At 31.4% G+C, this 17,700-nt stretch overlaps 1 protein-coding gene across 1 annotated transcript in view; it reads right to left on the bottom strand.

Annotated features, from left to right (window-relative positions):
* LOC143237006 (fat-like cadherin-related tumor suppressor homolog) overlaps window positions 1-17,700 on the bottom strand; it is a 333,382-nt gene that overhangs the window by 83,227 nt on the left and 232,455 nt on the right. Inside the window, exon 5 of the mRNA XM_076475799.1 lies at window positions 3,063-3,227. Within this exon, the coding sequence (XP_076331914.1) occupies window positions 3,063-3,227 (165 nt within the window). The remainder of the gene's footprint in view (window positions 1-3,062; window positions 3,228-17,700) is intronic.

Below are 17,700 nucleotides of genomic sequence, written 5' to 3'. Positions count from 1 at the left end.
AATGACAAAAGCTGTCTATTTGCCCCAAGCAACAACATACAGCATAAAGAAAAAGGAATTCATTTGAAAAGCAACACAAGTTACGTTCACGACACATATGTTCAACAGTCGCTTACCTCAAACAGCTGTGTGCTATTTCATACAAAAACTTATTGTCAAAGTTACCAAATGCAGTACCTATACATTTCTGTGCAATCAGAGTATTGAAGCGGACAGCGGTAAACCGTCGACCTTGTGAACAGGTGGCCTATCGAAAGCCTACAGGTAGTGGTGCAGTGGTTTGTACACGACAGCCATACAACGAAGCGTTTAGCAATAGAGCGTTTTCTCAAGACGCACAGGCATGATGTTAAACAAGTTCAGGTGTTGTGACACGGACAGTAACGTATTCAGTCTCCGTACATTCGAGAAATACAAATAATGTGAGAAAAAGCTGTACGTACTAAATATCATTGTTTCATCAGTCGATTTAGTTTGTAATTGTTCAAGGTATTTCTATGCATGTTTTAAAAACAAAAAATATTTTAGCTTGTTAAAAGCATTTTTCGCATGCTTTTAAACATGAATACCTTGTATCTGTTACTTTATGAAAAGTAAACCAAAATAATGACATCACTAAAGGATAAATACTCGCTACTTTGTTCTGGGACAGACTTAGACTTGAGTTTAATTTTGCATAATAAGTTTAGAGTAAGTCATTAAAAGTCGTTTTATTTCGGCATAATTAGTTTTGTATTATATTATTACGTCAGAAACAAATATTCAAGAAAACGTATTCACCATTTGAAAGCAACAAATACTGACATCGCCATCAACACATATACAATGTATTGAACATTCTGAAAACGGTCCAGGGGTATGTTTGCGGACTTACAACGCTAAAAACCGGGTTTTGATACTCGTGGTGGGCAGAGCACAAATAGTCCATTGTGCTTAATTCAAAACAACAACAACACTACCAACAACATTCTGAAAAAAATCGTTGACAACCCTTTCAGTACACATATAGCATTTTTATTATTCGAAACTAACGAATGCTTACAACGCCGTCTACTCACATATTGTTTGTTTGTTTGTTTTTTGAATTTCGCACAAAGCTTCTCGAGGGCTATCTGTGCTAGCCGTCCCTAATTTAGCAGTGTAAGACTAGAGGGAAGGCAGCTAGTCATCACCACCCACCGCCAACTCTTGGGATACCCTTTTACTAACGAATAGTGGGATTGACCGTCACATTATAACGCCCCCACGGCTGAAAGGGCGAGCATGTTTGGCGCGACCGGGATGCGAACCCGCGACCCTCAGATTACGAGTCGCACGCCTTAACACGCTTGGCCATGCCGGGCCTCAACTCACATATAACGTATTCAACATTCGTAAAACAAATCGTTCCTCGATAACAGTATATATACAAGTACAATAATATCTAAAACGAAGTAACATTGACAACGCCAACAGTACACATAAAACGTATTAATTTTGAAAGAAATAAACTGTTTTATATTTAGACTACAGTGTAAAGGTCAGTTTATTTATATCGGAAATAAAAAATATAATTAGAAAAGTAGCAAGAACAAAATACACAATTATCAGAAAATGTATTACCCTACGACTCAACCTAAACAACTTAACAGAACGTAAGGAAGTAAGTAAAATGTATTCCCATATGATGCAACCTAAACAACTTAACAGAACGTAAGGAAGTAAGTAAAATGTATTCCCCTACGACTCAAACTAAACAACTTAACAGAACATAAGGAAGTAAGTAAAATGTATTCCCCTACGACTCAACCTAAACAACTTAACAGAACGTAAGGAAGTAAGTAAAATTTATTCACCTACGACTCAACCTAAACAACTTAACAGAACATAAGGAAGTAAGTAAAATGTATTCCCCTACGACTCAACCTAAACAACTTAACAGAACGTAAGGAAGTAAGTAAAATGTATTCCCCTACGACTCAACCTAAACAACTTAACAGAACGTAAGGAAGTAAGTAAAATGTATTCCCCTACGACTCAACCTAAACAACTTAACAGAACGTAAGGAAGTAAGTAAAATGTATTCCCCTACGACTCAACCTAAACAACTTAACAGAACATAAGGAAGTAAGTAAAATGTATTCCCCTACGACTCAACCTAAACAACTTAACAGAACGTAAGGAAGTAAGTAAAATGTATTCCCCTACGACTCAACCTAAACAACTTAACAGAACGTAAGGAAGTAAGTAAAATGTATTCCCCTACGACTCAACCTAAACAACTTAACAGAACGTAAGGAAGTAAGTAAAATGTATTCCCCTACGACTCAACCTAAACAACTTAACAGAACGTAAGGAAGTAAGTAAAATGTATTCTCCTACGACTCAACGTAAACAACTTAACAGAACATAAGGAAGTAAGTAAAATGTATTCCCCTACGACTCAACCTAAACAACTTAACAGAACGTAAGGAAGTAAGTAAAATGTATTCTCCTACGACTCAACCTAAACAACTTAACAGAACGTAAGGAAGTAAGTAAAATTTATTCCCCTACGACTCAACCTAAACAACTTAACAGAACGTAAGGAAGTAAGTGAATTGTATTCCCCTACGACTCAACCTAAGCAACTTAACAGAACGTAAGGAAGTAAGTAAAATGTATTCTCCTACGACTCAACCTAAACAACTTAACAGAACGTAAGGAAGTAAGTAAAATTTATTCCCCTACGACTCAACCTAAGCAACTTAACAGAACGTAAGGAAGTAAGTAAAATGTATTCCCATACGACTCAACCTAAACAACTTAACAGAACGTAAGAAAGTAAGTAAAATGTATTCCCATATGATGCAACCTAAACAACTTAACAGAACGTAAGGAAGTAAGTAAAATGTATTCCCATATGATGCAACCTAAACAACTTAACAGAACGTAAGGAAGTAAGTAAAATGTATTCTCCTACGACTCAACCTAAACAACTTAACAGAACATAAGGAAGTAAGTAAAATGTCTTCCATACGACTCATCTTGAACAGCTGAATAAAATGTAAGGTTGTCAGAAAAGCTTTTTTCGTAAGACTTACCCTAAACAATTCATACGCTTCTGAAGATAGGTTTGTAGGCGGTACTGTGCAATGAAGATAAATCTGATGAAGAAACTCTGGGTCGTGGTCGTTAATGTCTGTCACAGTTACCACAACTCTTGTCGTTGAAGAAAGAGGGGGTGTCCCGGAATCTGTGACAGTTACCTATAAAAAATAAATTTATATAACTAAATGAACATATATATATATATAGAGAGAGAGAAATATAGAAACAGAGATTCAGTGAGAGGATATATCAGTGCCTAAACTTCTTGGTAGATATCTGAACAGAATACATTCATCTGTCTTTTCTAACTGGCCTTAATATACGGAATTCTAGAAATAAGAAAAAGAAGTATAGAATTTCCAAATTTATAAATTATTTCGTGTTTACATAACTAAAATGAACTTACGAGAATGCAGCTTTACAAATGTTTTTTGTATCAGTTAAAATAACTTTAAATGGGTGTTTTCTTATGTAGAAAAGTAATATAAACTTATTCCGTGGTATATGGAAGATATTTAAGAAAGCTCTAACGTTTTTTATGTGTAATACGATTGTTTAACGTCATAGAATCCAGAGTTTTGTCAAATTCCGGCCTATTCCACCTAACAAGTTAGTGTATTGTTCTAACAGTTTCAACTAATATGAAAATGTAGAAGAACTCTTCTAAAGTTATTCATGAAGTAACAGCTGTTATTGTTGCCATTGTTTATATCTGCTAATTTGCATTTACTTCACATATAATTTGGAAGCATATTAAAATCATCGACATTTTGGTACTAAAATTAGTAGAACATAAAAACGTTATTGGGTAAATGGACAGTAATTTCGTTTCTGTTCCTCTAGAAACAAAATACTTAGTTCTTATTAAGAAATTTAAGCATTTACCCCAAAACAAATTATATTTATAGTTTTATTAAAGTATGTGTAGATGGCGCTAGATACTTCAGTTTAAAAGAGTTTGTTTGAAGTTAGCACAAAGTAACACAACAAGGTATCTGTGCTCTGCCCCCCACAGGTATCTAAATCCGGATTCTACCGTTGTAAGTCCGCAGACATACCGCTGTGCTACTATTGAGGGGGGGCAGTTTAAAAGAAAACATTAAGACAATATCGAAGTAAAAATAACAAATAAAGATGAATAACAGGCACCCAATACTGTGATACTGCTTCTGTTTCGCCTGTGTAATTTGCCCAACGCTCATAAGATGAGACACACGTACAGTTCTACAGACCGTGAAAGAGTCATTGATGGTGTGTGAAGTTTTTCATCAATCACAACTTTCGAATTTCTTGCTCTTTTATATAATTCTAGATCTAAAGGCAGCATTTTTTATAATTGTACCTACAGTACTACATCACATAAATGTGTCTCTTAAGGAACAAAATATTTTATTTTTACCATACTGTAATTAGAAGTTTGATTCAAAATAATTCGTTATTTTCGTTAAACTCACGGAGCTCCAATATTTTTTTCGCATTTTTCTCGAATAAAATTGTTCTTATTAAAAGTTAAAACATTTTTAAACTCGAAGTATACACTTACTGTTGAGAAGAAACTAACTACATATTTTAATACTGGAATACAGTTAATTTGGATTTCCTGTCCTAAGGATTAGTCTGAAGAAGAAATTAAATTTCTGACTTATTCCAGAAATCTGAAAGTCTAATAATACAGTAAATAAAGAAAGATAATAAATCTTCATGCACCATGTAAACGGCTCAATTAAAGTGTAAGTACCTAAAACGAAATAACAAAACAAAAAACGTTCAGATATTTTAGAGACGATATAATGTTTCTGATTTATACTATTCGTAAGAAAGGTTAATATGTATATACATATAGTCAAACAAAAATATATTTAACTACGTATGTGAAGTATAATGTTTAAATATCTAAAGGTTACGACAGATAAACATTTTAATCAATAACATTTCAGTATTAAAAACAGAAAAGATAGAGCGTGTTACAAAGACCTTTAGACTTAAGCACACTGTGCCTTTCAATCAGTTTTTTTTTTGTGTTTTACTTTTTCAGGTACATAGATACGGAAGTAAGGTTATATGGACTTCCAGTAACAAGGGTCTGAAGAAAAAATAATTTTATTTAATCAAGTTATCACTAATTATGAAAGGCTTATTCCATTTGTCACTCTATCGAGAACGTTTTGATGTTTCTTTTTGAATATTTTGAATGTTCGACATTATTTGTCGCTTAGCAATGAAACTATCACTTAATGTTCTTACGCTAATTATGTTTATTTTGAATGCTCATTGTTCGTCTTGGTATGCAAGAAAGGTTTCTTATTCTTTAGTTTTTGATGACTTCGGTGATATAATGGTAAAATAGTTTCATTCAGAAGTCTTATGACATTGAGTTACAGCCAAAAGCATAATGAAATTTATAAAGTACATTTTTCAGCTAAGCCTTAAGTTAATACTTTAGACCTGTTTGTTTAGAATTAAACCTAAAACTACACAATGGAATAACTATTTGTGCTCTGCCCACCAAGGTTATCGAAAGCTGGATTCAAGGCGTGAGAATTCGCATAGATACCACTGTGCCACTGGGGACGTGTTTCACACATACTGCTTAAATTACACTATAAATAGGTCTACGTTATAGTCAGTGTTTTAAAAAGTCTTAACTGGTGAATAAGTGTTAATTGATAAATATTATTTTGATATTTTAAAACATACATTACCAACTTAGCTTTAAAACTTAAAGAAAAATAAAAAGTTTATTACTACCAAATATCTGTTATCCTGTGTATAGTAGAGAGAGTTGAAAATTTCTGTTGGATTATGTGCACTATGGTTTCTATATCCTAATCTAGAATATAGTAAAAACGCTGAAGAGTGTTTTTAAAGTCTCATTTAGAGTGCACACACACGTTTCTTCCCAATGACATTTCCTATTTATGTAGTAGTTAAAGAATTAAATGATGAAATAAGTGAAGAGCAGGTGCATTTTTCGTTTTAGTTAAATTATACAATTTTCATTAATTATTCAATAATATTTTCCTGTCATTTTTGAAGGGCTTTTATACTAACAATCAAATAGTATTCTTGACATAACACTACTTAATGATGAAAAATAAAATGCAGTTGCTCTTTCAAATCTCATAACTGGTTTTTACATTTTTAATGAGTTCTTATTTTTCGTATGTACTTATTGGAGCCATTATTCTATTATCATAGATTGAATAAAACTCATGATGTATTCTGAGAAAGAAAAAGGATAAACACACTGTTTTTATTTTTAATTTTAAATATTAGCATGAAGTAAACGGAAAAGCTAGAATCTGAGCTATGTCGTCATTTGCTTTCTTTGTGAATATTTAAAAGATCATTATTCACGTCTTATTACAATGTCTTTTTGAATTATGCTAATTCGTAAAAAACCTCTCAGCTTCAACGTTGAAACAAAAACATATGACACATGAAACACTGTACAAGCGATAACAACCAAAAGTTCAATATCCCAAGTGGAATTTTTCATGTAGCGAAATGCATACATCGCAAACCTAAATTTGTAAAGTAATATTTTCTGAAAATCATTAATGCACAACAGACAATAACTGTCTTACCTACTTACTTTATTTATATTTTAATTTCAAGTAGATAATGTATATGTTAAAATACTAAATAAACATTTATTAAGTAACATTTACTCAGCACTTAAAACGTTTTAAACATCGACGCATATTTATAACTCGAATGATGATTGGTAGTGACGATAGTTTACTTTCTTTGTTTTAAGGCCAACCTTAACTCAATGTTATTCAACTTCTGAATTAAACTGTTCTGCTGTTACACCACTAAAGTTACCAAAACAATAAAGAATAGCAAATCAAAACTTTCTAACAAATCAGGTGATAGTTTTATTGTTAAGCCACGATGTATATTGTTGAGCATTACCAAAAATGGAGCGTGAGAGCATTCTCAATGTGATGACAAAGGGAATGTTTTTCAGAGTTAGTGATAATAACATTTTGCATAACCCAATAAAATAAAGTCTGCTTATATCTTTCATATCTTGTCTTCTATGTTTTAGTTTCTTTAAAAAATATTTTGTCTTTTTTTCTCTCTATTTTTTATTACACATACTTTTAAGATCTGTTAACGTATCTTGTTACATATTACAATTTATTTCGGACGAGTCTCTGATTTATTACGTTACGTTTATCAACGTATTATTCTCTCAAATAACTGGTAATATGAATTTGGATTTAGAAGTTAATTAACTGTTAATATGTTTCAAGTTTATGATATTTGCCAACAAGATTAATACACACAATTTTCTTTTTTAACACAAATATATTTTAATATACTTTATAAAATAATACTTTATAAAACGGTTATTACTAATTGTTATTACAAATGATAGTTTATATAGAACAGTTTTAAAAACTTATAGACAGTACTGAATCTTATATCCGGTCTAGAACTGAATATTTTACCGACGATCCAGGTTCACGACGAGAAATTAATTCTGAGTTGAAATTATCACACCTCGCTTGATTGGCCTCACACGACAGACTTTTTACTGGTGATAATACTTAATGTCCTCGTAGAAATCCTAACGTCTGGAGTAATTCGCTGAAGTTGAACAGTTGGTAATAATGTTTGAAATTTATAAATCTTCCTGGTCAAATTCTGTAGTTTTCGGATTAATAAATGTTAGTTATAATTATAGCTTCCGAGGCCTATGGCACAGTGATTGTAGCTGTCCAATAATAATAATACTTCTTGTCGATTTAAAAAAAACAACATTTTAATCATTCTCGAAAGTTCACTTGGCTACAATACTGTTAATCATTAGTATTATATATACACCTAGTACACTGCTGATTTTTTACGCTCAAGACCCTTTTACAAATTTCGAGACAGGCAGGACCAGTCAAGAATATTCGTCATATGCAAGAAAGCGTAATGTACAGAAACAGACGCAGGTACTAAAATAAACATACAACAATAGATCTGTTATAATCTTTTTAGATATTTACTTTTTATCTTCTATGATTTTTATTGCTGCTTATACTGTGTCTCTTTTTGTTTAGCATTTTGTGAGCTCTCCTTTCCAATAACTCGTTTGGTCTTATCTTGCTTCCTTCTATCTACTTTTTATATTTTACTATATGCATATTAATCTGCACACATTGTTTTCACTTACACATCGCAAGTATTTAAGCCTTTTTTCGATATTTTTAGCCGAGAGCTAGATATACAATATAATGCCGAGTGTAATATTACCTGATTTTAAGAATTAAAATGTATGCGATCAGTTTCAAACTACATAAAATACATTTTATTATGCAAGCACACACAAAAGTAAGGATGAAATCAAAAATTTGTAAAATAATTGGAAGCTGTATATTACAACTAGCCGACAGCGTATTACCGATCAGTGTGAGTAGAAAACACGTGATACATCAAAAAATGAGGTTTTCTTGTGACAGGTATATTTATAATCAAGCCCTACTACGTATTTTTTTACTGATTTTGGTTTTCGAAACTTGAACAGCACCTTACAGAACAGATGGGTTAAATGGCCAGGTTATAGACCTCGCGATGAGACATAATTGTTCCTAATTTAGGACCTGAACAAAGGAAAATCAAACAAAATTACACAGCTGTTGTTATTAATGGAATAGCAGAACTGAATATCACTTTGTATAACGTGACAACAACTAAAAATGTAAAGTTTGTTCAGTGGCATACTGTGGAGTAAAATCTTAGGACTTATGGATCAGCAGCCCAGTACGCCAAGCTCTAGGCCTCACCCATTTCTCCTTATCTATAAGTATAAACAGGTAGCATAGCATGCTTTCAAATGTAACATTACTGACGAATATAGTATTTGATTAATGGGTAAAAAAACAGATTATATTTGATGTTTTAAACGTACAGCGAAAAGCAATAACAAAAATATACGCATTTCATTTCAGCGATAATGTTCTCCACTCTCTAAACACCATTAATGATTTAGTATTAATTATCAGGAGTCCGTATGTTTATTTTCAATAAATTGTGTGGATCTTCATGGTAATATATTTGAATATTTCTAGAGGATTCACATCATAACAGTTAAAAACGACAGTTTTTTTTTAATATATGTCCTCAGTATATGTTGAAGCAAACCACTATTTTTTTGTCAGTTTGACAATATTCTACATTTAACGATGATCATATGTGTAATTGTTTCCAAAGTCTAAACGTTATAAACTGATTTTGTTTGTGTAGGATTGAAAAGCAAATCGGAAATGTATAGCTCTAGTGATGGTTAGAAACATAAGTACTCGCTACCTTTATTCATATTACCTTCAAATATGAGAGTCAAAATCTTGGAAGTCGTAAATTTTAAACCCTTAAAACGTGCAGTGTCCATTGTTTTGTTACATACCTACTATGATCTACATTGTAAGTACAAAAATATTACTGTGGGAACAATTTTGTTGACAGTACTAACAATACATAAAGCCAAACTACACGAACAATGTTGTTGATAATTGTAATGGTATATAGAGATGAACTATGTGAACAGTGTTTAATTTATGTAGTGTATATTAATATATATAATACATATTAATGCTAGAAATAAACGACCTTATAAAACCAAAGTATCGCTTTTTATTTAATTTGACACTAAACGTTTTGCTTTACTATTTCTTCAGAGACGTTCATTAAAACAAATACGAAAATCTGACAGTACAATGCTTTAAATCTATGGATTCGATTAGAATTTATTGTTTAAACTATTCGATGTTCTGTACTGTCAGTTTCGGATTCTTTTTAGTAAATACTCCTTATGATCTTGTAAAGCAAAGCGTTGAGTTCTAATTAAATAAAAACTACACTTTGGTGTTATAAGGTTGTTTATTTCTAGTATTGTGAACAGTGTTGTTGACAGCATTAACTGCACACACAGCTGGATTTATGTGAAGTTAAAGCCATTAGTTCTTTCTATGACCTATTCAAAATTTCTTTGCTTTTGTATTCTTCTATGTAAATACATAGCCTTCAAGTCTTTCCGGAACAACATAGTTCACATATTAAAACTATAATTTTACAATTACATGTATAAAACATATATAAGTGATATCTCGACAACTGTATTATTTATGCTGACAACAATTACGACGATAGAAGTGTTTAGATATATAAATATGCATATCAACTGAAGAATACATGATCTAACGAATAGCACGTTAGAAATACTTAATTAATCTGAACCTAAACATGAGAGCAACAAATAACTTTGATGAGTTGAAACAGTTACCAAGTATTCGAGTCTTTAAAATCTGAAGATTTCAGAATTTAGAGTGTTGTAGGATATGTTTTTCTCCTATGTAAGTTTTAATGGAGAAAATAAAGCAGTTGAGCCAAAGATGAATATATCGTTCGGATAATTTTAGACCAGTTTGATTAATTCGTGGATATAAAAATTCATGTTAATGATTTAGTTTTCATTAAATTTAATTTAAAATAACATTGCAGCTACATTAGCTTGCGAAACATTGATGTTCTCGATTTGGTTATTTCAAAAGAGTGCACGTTTAAGTTAATTCATCTTTCTAGAGTTTAGATATGAGACACTGGTATCATTCAATGACAAAGATTTGATTAAATTGTGAAAAAAAATATATGATTTTTTACCGTGATACATTTTGTCTATTAGTGATCACTGAATGTCATTCTATATCGCAAAGTGTTTGTTCATAAATAAAAAGTCTGCAATATATAATGAAATCTTGACTGCTCTTCTGTTATAGATTTTATGTCTTCTTTATTTGTCTTCATTAATAAATGCAGCATTGTCCATGAATCTGATTTTACTCATGATTCATGAATTACAGAGGTAGTTATGAATAAAAATGTGGTGAATAATAAAGAATCCGCCAAATTAACTTATTTTATTGGTGTGATATTTTTCGTTTATATGCACATTTCATAACTATGTTTGTTAATGTACATATTGAACATCACAAGATTGTATATTATTATACACACTTTAACGCAAACTGGTAATACACATACATATACACAAATACAGAGCTTAACTGAGCTGTTTTAAGTACTTTAAGTCAATGCGATTTTAAATGAACAAGTAAGCCACGTATTAAACTTTCCTTTTATTATTTTGCTTCTAAATGGACCCATTTAGTCTTTAAAACAAGTTTATTTTAGAAGTATTTGCATCATTAACATGCCATTCAACCAACTTTTCTTTGGGGTGTTCGGATTTTTAGAAAACGTTCATATCATCTCCAAACTGAGTTTAGGATGAAGTTTAGTTTTAAATATAAGTATAAATTTATATTGCTTGGAGCTGATAGTGATGAAAAAAATTGCTCCCAAATGCTGGACATAAAACTAATAGAAAGTATTGTCACTAGAACTTACATTGTAGCGATGGGCCGAGAAAAATATGACTGTAACATGCAGTCCATTACTCTATTATGTTTACAAAAAACTACAAAAGTAGTTTCATTGCTAAACAAAACATGATATTTGCTTCAACAATTTCAGTAAAAATAGCCAAATAAATAAAGAACAAGTTAAATTAGCATATTTGTGTGACCTGCGTACATGTTATTAAGCCTCATGATTTAGAAATGCTTTACGAAAAATAATTGTTTTAAAATTATGCTCCACTGCTATCATAACGCAATATACATATACGTGTATTTTGAAACCTGCTTACAAAAACGTCTGTGTTAAGGAAAGGGCAAAAACTGTGTTTGGTTTTACCATCAGCCTACAGTACTGAAGTTGTATAGATACAGAATTACAGTCAACTGCCTTTGCAAATTATACCATTCACCAAACTGAAATTTTCAATCTGAACTTCGTCACTTTATGTGCGTATTAAATAAACAGTTATGTACGATGTCTCTATGGTTCAGGCTTAGCCATCCCTACTTTTGAACTACTGACAAAAGGAAAGATTTCTAGCCATCAGCAAACGTCGCCACAAGATAACATATACACAAAAAAGTAAACAAAATGGAGTCGATTGTCACCTTTTATAATGTAGCATATTCAGTGTTGTCATGTCTTGAACCTTCCTTCCTTCAGCCTTGTAAGCTAACTGGGACTCGCATTACCTATCTAATTCATTGTAGGAGCTTTTTTTCCTTTTATTGATGAACCTCACTTTGAGAACCATCATTTTAAAAAGTTGTAGACTTTACTTCATAAAAGCTACTAAATTAAACATAAAAGCAACACGTAATAAAACAGACACTCGTAACTTCCATGACAATTAACAAGAACATGGCAAATCTCTTTTGTACCCCGACTATCGTAAAGTTTAAATTTTATTTTGTTCTGTATGATGTTTTTATTACAATATCCAGTGTATTCTATAATAGTATCATAATACAATATATTTTTTGGTGTATTGGATCGTTTTAACCCAAACACTAATCATTATTTTGTTTGTATCTTTTTGTTCAAAACATAAAAAAAATTGAACGTCTCATGACACTTAAACAAAATTTAGATAATAGATATTGGTTTTGATCCAGTCTCAGATAAAGATTTATATTTCATGTGAAATCAAAGAAACGAGGCAAGAAAGATGGGCTAGAGAGCGGAAAATGTCAATCGAAAGGATGAGAACTTAAATCCTATCTTTTTTGTTCCTTTATGTCGAACATTAGAGCTAGTTTTATCAAAATGGCGAACTTTCTTTCAACTCCAATGATTTTGGCGTGTTAAAGTATCATTTGTCCACATTTACAGACTCTACAAAATGTGTAAACCATATACTGACTTTTGCTACCATATATGCTGTAAGTTATAAAACGAAAAAACTTACTCAACTCTTCTGAGACAAGGAATACATATATATTTCTGTAAAACCTCTTATACTTCGTAATTATTTATAATTTCCCTCATTGTGGTAATGAAACACTATTTGGAGGTGACCAGTTTTTGACACTATAACCTGAACAGTAGTTTTTTTAACTTTTTGACGAAAACTACCGCAAGAGTAGTTGAAAACCACTTTGAAATACTCTATGTATACATTGTAAATGGAAAAAGTGTCACAATTAAAAATAAGTGCAAAATCCCTGGTTAAAGAACAGAAATGTTTATGAAAATAAAACAGAGCAGCAGCTAATCGTTAATAGCATATATATCTCCCTTCAGACTTTAGACTTATATCCAGTATTCTGAATAACTTCCGGCTGATCGTAGCAGAGAGGCGTCTTTCAAGTATTTGCCTTATCAGCTATGGATGGTATATGCCTACCATGGTTGTACCAGTAACACAATTTACTCTCACGTGTCACATTTTTATCTCCTTGCCGTTTTGTTGGATCCCATGACCCCCTCATGTTGAATCATAAGATCCCCGTTTTCTTTTTCTTGCAAGGTTAGAGTTTACTATATAGTGCAAAGAAGACCCCCAATAATAGAATACGCTACAAGAAGTACCAAAACTGGTCTCCAGTTCAAATAGGTGTTGGGGCTTCTCTGTGTTGTTTTGCGGCAATAATCTAAGTGAGTTTGTTGTCTGAAACTAAGCCCAAAGCAACACAATAGACCACTTGTGCTATGACCACCACAGGTATCGAAGCCCAGATTCTAGCATTGTAAATCCGCAGACATATCGCAATGCCACTGGGGGGACGTCTGAGTGTGGCAAGGAAGAATAGTTTCTTTTATCCTCATACAAAGTCATTCTACTGTATCTTATATACCAAGAGCACGATGAAATGAAAGGTTTCAAATTCTGGTTGCTCCTGGGTTTCAGTAATCGAAATACCTGCCAGTTAAACAACAAACAAGTTGTATTCAACTCACTCCGAGCTACCCTTATCTCGCTTTATCCTAGTATTTAACTGATTTTAAGATATCCTCATTTCGTTTCGGTCTTTATCCTTGTGTCCAACAACACCTTTATCTCGCTTCAGTTTTTTATCCTTACACTCAACTAATTCAACAATACCTTTATCTCGCTTGAGCGAGATAAATATTCTAAAATTTATCTGATTCTACATATTTTTTTTATTTCTCTTTAGTCTTGGTTTTTGTTTCCAACAGACTCAACCATACTTTACCTTTTTTGAGTCTCTCTCCTAGTATGTAATTAACTTTACAATACCTTTATATCACTTAACTCTAAATATATTCTTCTGTTGTACTGAGACTTTAATATTCTTATTTCATATACATCTTTAAACTCGTATTCCATTAATTCTGCAATACATTTATTTAACTTCAACCTTTATTTTTATGTTTGCACGACATTATTACGATATAACATAGAACGTAAACATAATTGCAAGAAAAATGGTTCAATTTAAAAGTTTTACGTTATCTGTCACTTTCATGGTTTCTTACTTTTTTGCCGGTTGTTTTAGGAAACTTAGTAAATATTTACGTTTTTGGAAGCTATGATTCCTCTTACATTCGATTTTGAACATTCAAACTTAGTTATCTAAGGAAACCAGCTCATTTAACTCTGATCTTCAAACAATCTGGTGATCTTTTGGTTTCGTGAGATGTGAATGCAGATTCCGTTCAGTTTATGATGCACGAAACTTCACTTCAAGTTTTGACAGTTGAGTACATCAAAGAACATGTCTTGAAATGTATAGTAAATATTAAAAGTACGAGGTAAAAACAAATGAATTTTAAGTTATTTTATCATGAAAAAAATAGAAGCAGAAACAAATACAGAAAATTATATTACATAGAACAGAAAAGATGATGACAGACACAAAGTAAGGTTGAAAATGAAACAGAAATATATAAGCCTTGGCTGTATTTAAAGAGCAAGAGAAAGTTTTATAGGAAAAGAAAATGTTTTAAAAAGAATGACTGTGAGTTTAAAATAAAATGAAAAAATGAATTAGAAGCGAAATATTATTATGAGAACTTTCAAGTCAATAATGGATTAAGAAGTAGAAAAGAAAAGTGCCAAGAGGAATAACAAAAAAAGAAGAAGAAAAGAGAAACTTGACAGAAAACAAAATGGAGAGATATCTCATAATTTATCTAATGTTCAGCACAGTGGAAGACAAACTGATTTTGAAATATTGGATTAAAATGCAAGTAACTAAACAAATAGTAGCAATCAGAAAAGTTCTCTGTCCCAGAAACACTGCCTGGATTCAAATATTTGGTAATGATTATTAGTTTTGCAAAATAATAGAACACACAAACACACACATACATATATATATACATACATACTAGCACCATTCAAATAATTATTTATAGGGATATTGAGAAGCAGAAAAACCAAAAAAAATTGAACTTCCCCAACAGTATCGTTATTCAGACAAACGTAATTAATATTAGTTAAAGTTTGTTGGAAGTATTTAATAAATATTAAAAGCGATGGAATGGCTTCTTACTTTAACTAAATTTCTTACGAATTGTTAATAAAGGTAATAATTCTACATTTTTATTCTTTTTAAAGTGTTTACTTAGAATCTGCATAAACGAAGTCAAACTTCTTTAAAAATAAAATGACGTCAATTAACGAAATTGAGTACGTCACTGTGAAGCCGTTTTTCTTTATTTGTACCCACAAAAATATATTCAATACAATATTCTTCATGCTTGAATGGCATATATATATAATATTCGTAAACAGCTAGTTAATTTTCATGGTTTCTCAACTCCAAGAACCTTTGATATCAAGTGCATTAAGAATTTTGATTTCTCTAAAACCTGCTTTATATACTTACTTTTAGATATACTTTAGAGATATTAACGCCCATTGTTAGAGATACTTTAGACATCAAACCATTTTATTTATTTACAAGAAGCAAAACTAATAATCTTTGTTACTTATCGTCTTATTCTATTCTCTTGTATAGCATTTCTTTCACAGCTTCGTCTCTGTTTCGATTATGAAACACTCAGTTACTTACAGAAGTCACACATTACACACAACTTCTGTTGATTCCTAATGTCTGTAAAATGACTATGTATTACTCATTAGGGTATATCAAAGACAGATTTTGATTGTAAGTATAACAATAAATAAACTTTACAGCTGCTGCCCTTTACTGCCTTGAAAACGTGGACAAATGAATAAATATTGAATTTTCAAAATTAAATCACAACAGAAAATCGAACTAGGCGAAAGAATAAATATGATAATATTAACTTTACAATATAGAGAAATAAACATACAAAGTTTTACAAACAGTCAAGTTAAAGTTTCTACCATTTCATGTAGTTATTCATATTTTTTCCAATTGTCCGATTATTAAGGTTGTTCATCAAGTAATATAAACATTTATAAGGGACTTTTTATTCTGTATTTCAGAATGTCCAAAACTGATGTTTATTAAGAGCTAGGACGCTAAAACGCTCTGAAAATACTCAGAATGAAATTATTCTTAAACATTTCACATCATTTAGAGCATACGCACCTCAGAATTAAATAACGATAATTTGTGCGCTGGCTTCCCGTTGTGGATGACTTTAAACCTAAGTATTGACATGTCACAAATGTCGACAAAATACCAATGAATCTGCTCAGATAATTTATTGGTAATTATTAAATGGAAAAATCTGCCCGAAAACAATTAACCTACCACACTACCTAGCGGTATGATTACGTTTTATTCTTTATATAAATGTAATTTTGAAACTTCAACGTGGTTGTTTTAGCTGTACGTGTTCCTTTGTCAAAGTTCAGGAGTTCCATATGGACACCTAACAATAACTAATTCCTCTTAAAGTAACTTTAAAGCTTTATTGTATCATAAGAGTGATATGCTTTGAGATTTGCGTAGGTGTATTAATATGATGTATAAAACCAGATTCTACATCCACAGTACGGATTCTTCCGTGATCCAATGGCGAAATCTCTTAACTTCTAGAGAAGCTGTCCCTAGACACGTACGCAAGATATTTCTTGTACAATTTTCTTAGATACCCTGTAAAAGTTCCTTCTCTGCGTAATGAAGTAATAATGCCGTGAAGCTCATGTAATGAAACGATAGTTATAGTTGAACGTGTGAGTTAACCCTAACAAGTTGTCAGTTATAATATAACCTGAAATCAAATATTCGATTACAAAATTTTACTTCATTATTTGTGACTTGGGAAGTGTAAAGTTAGTAACCATAGTTATCTTTAGAGCAGTTAATTATTTATATCCCAAGAACTTACTTGTAAACAAGTGTACACAATATTGGATGGTACTGCCTTAATCTTACCTCACTTTTTACTCTCAGAATTTGGTCTGATCTGTTCAAAGCTGTTAGAGAAGTGACTTTCCTTTAGGCTTAGTTTCTTTATATTCCTTGTATTTTGTTTTCAAATCATTAAAGTCTACACGCTATAACCTCACATAATTAACTCTTTTTGCGTTTTTCTTCCAAACCAAAGAACTACATTCATTGAGAACTTAACTTTTAATATATACAAGTTAAATGTATATGCAAAGCTCAAACTATCAAATAAATCAAACCAGATTTACTATATATATGTATTGAGCTCAATTTCAGATTTGATCATTCAACGGAAAAATAATTGTTTCGCGATTTAACCATTTCAAAATGATCGAAAACCAAAATAAAGTTATTTTGCTCATAGTGAGAAATATAAAACACAAATAAAGCAAAGAAAGAAACAGAAAAGTGAGACAGCTAC

The sequence above is a fragment of the Tachypleus tridentatus genome, chromosome 13 (genome assembly GCF_004210375.1).
Source record: "Tachypleus tridentatus isolate NWPU-2018 chromosome 13, ASM421037v1, whole genome shotgun sequence".
Taxonomy (NCBI): domain Eukaryota; kingdom Metazoa; phylum Arthropoda; class Merostomata; order Xiphosura; family Limulidae; genus Tachypleus; species Tachypleus tridentatus.
Note: the sequence above shows the minus strand (reverse complement) of the source record. Positions and strands in the feature narration are given on the sequence as shown.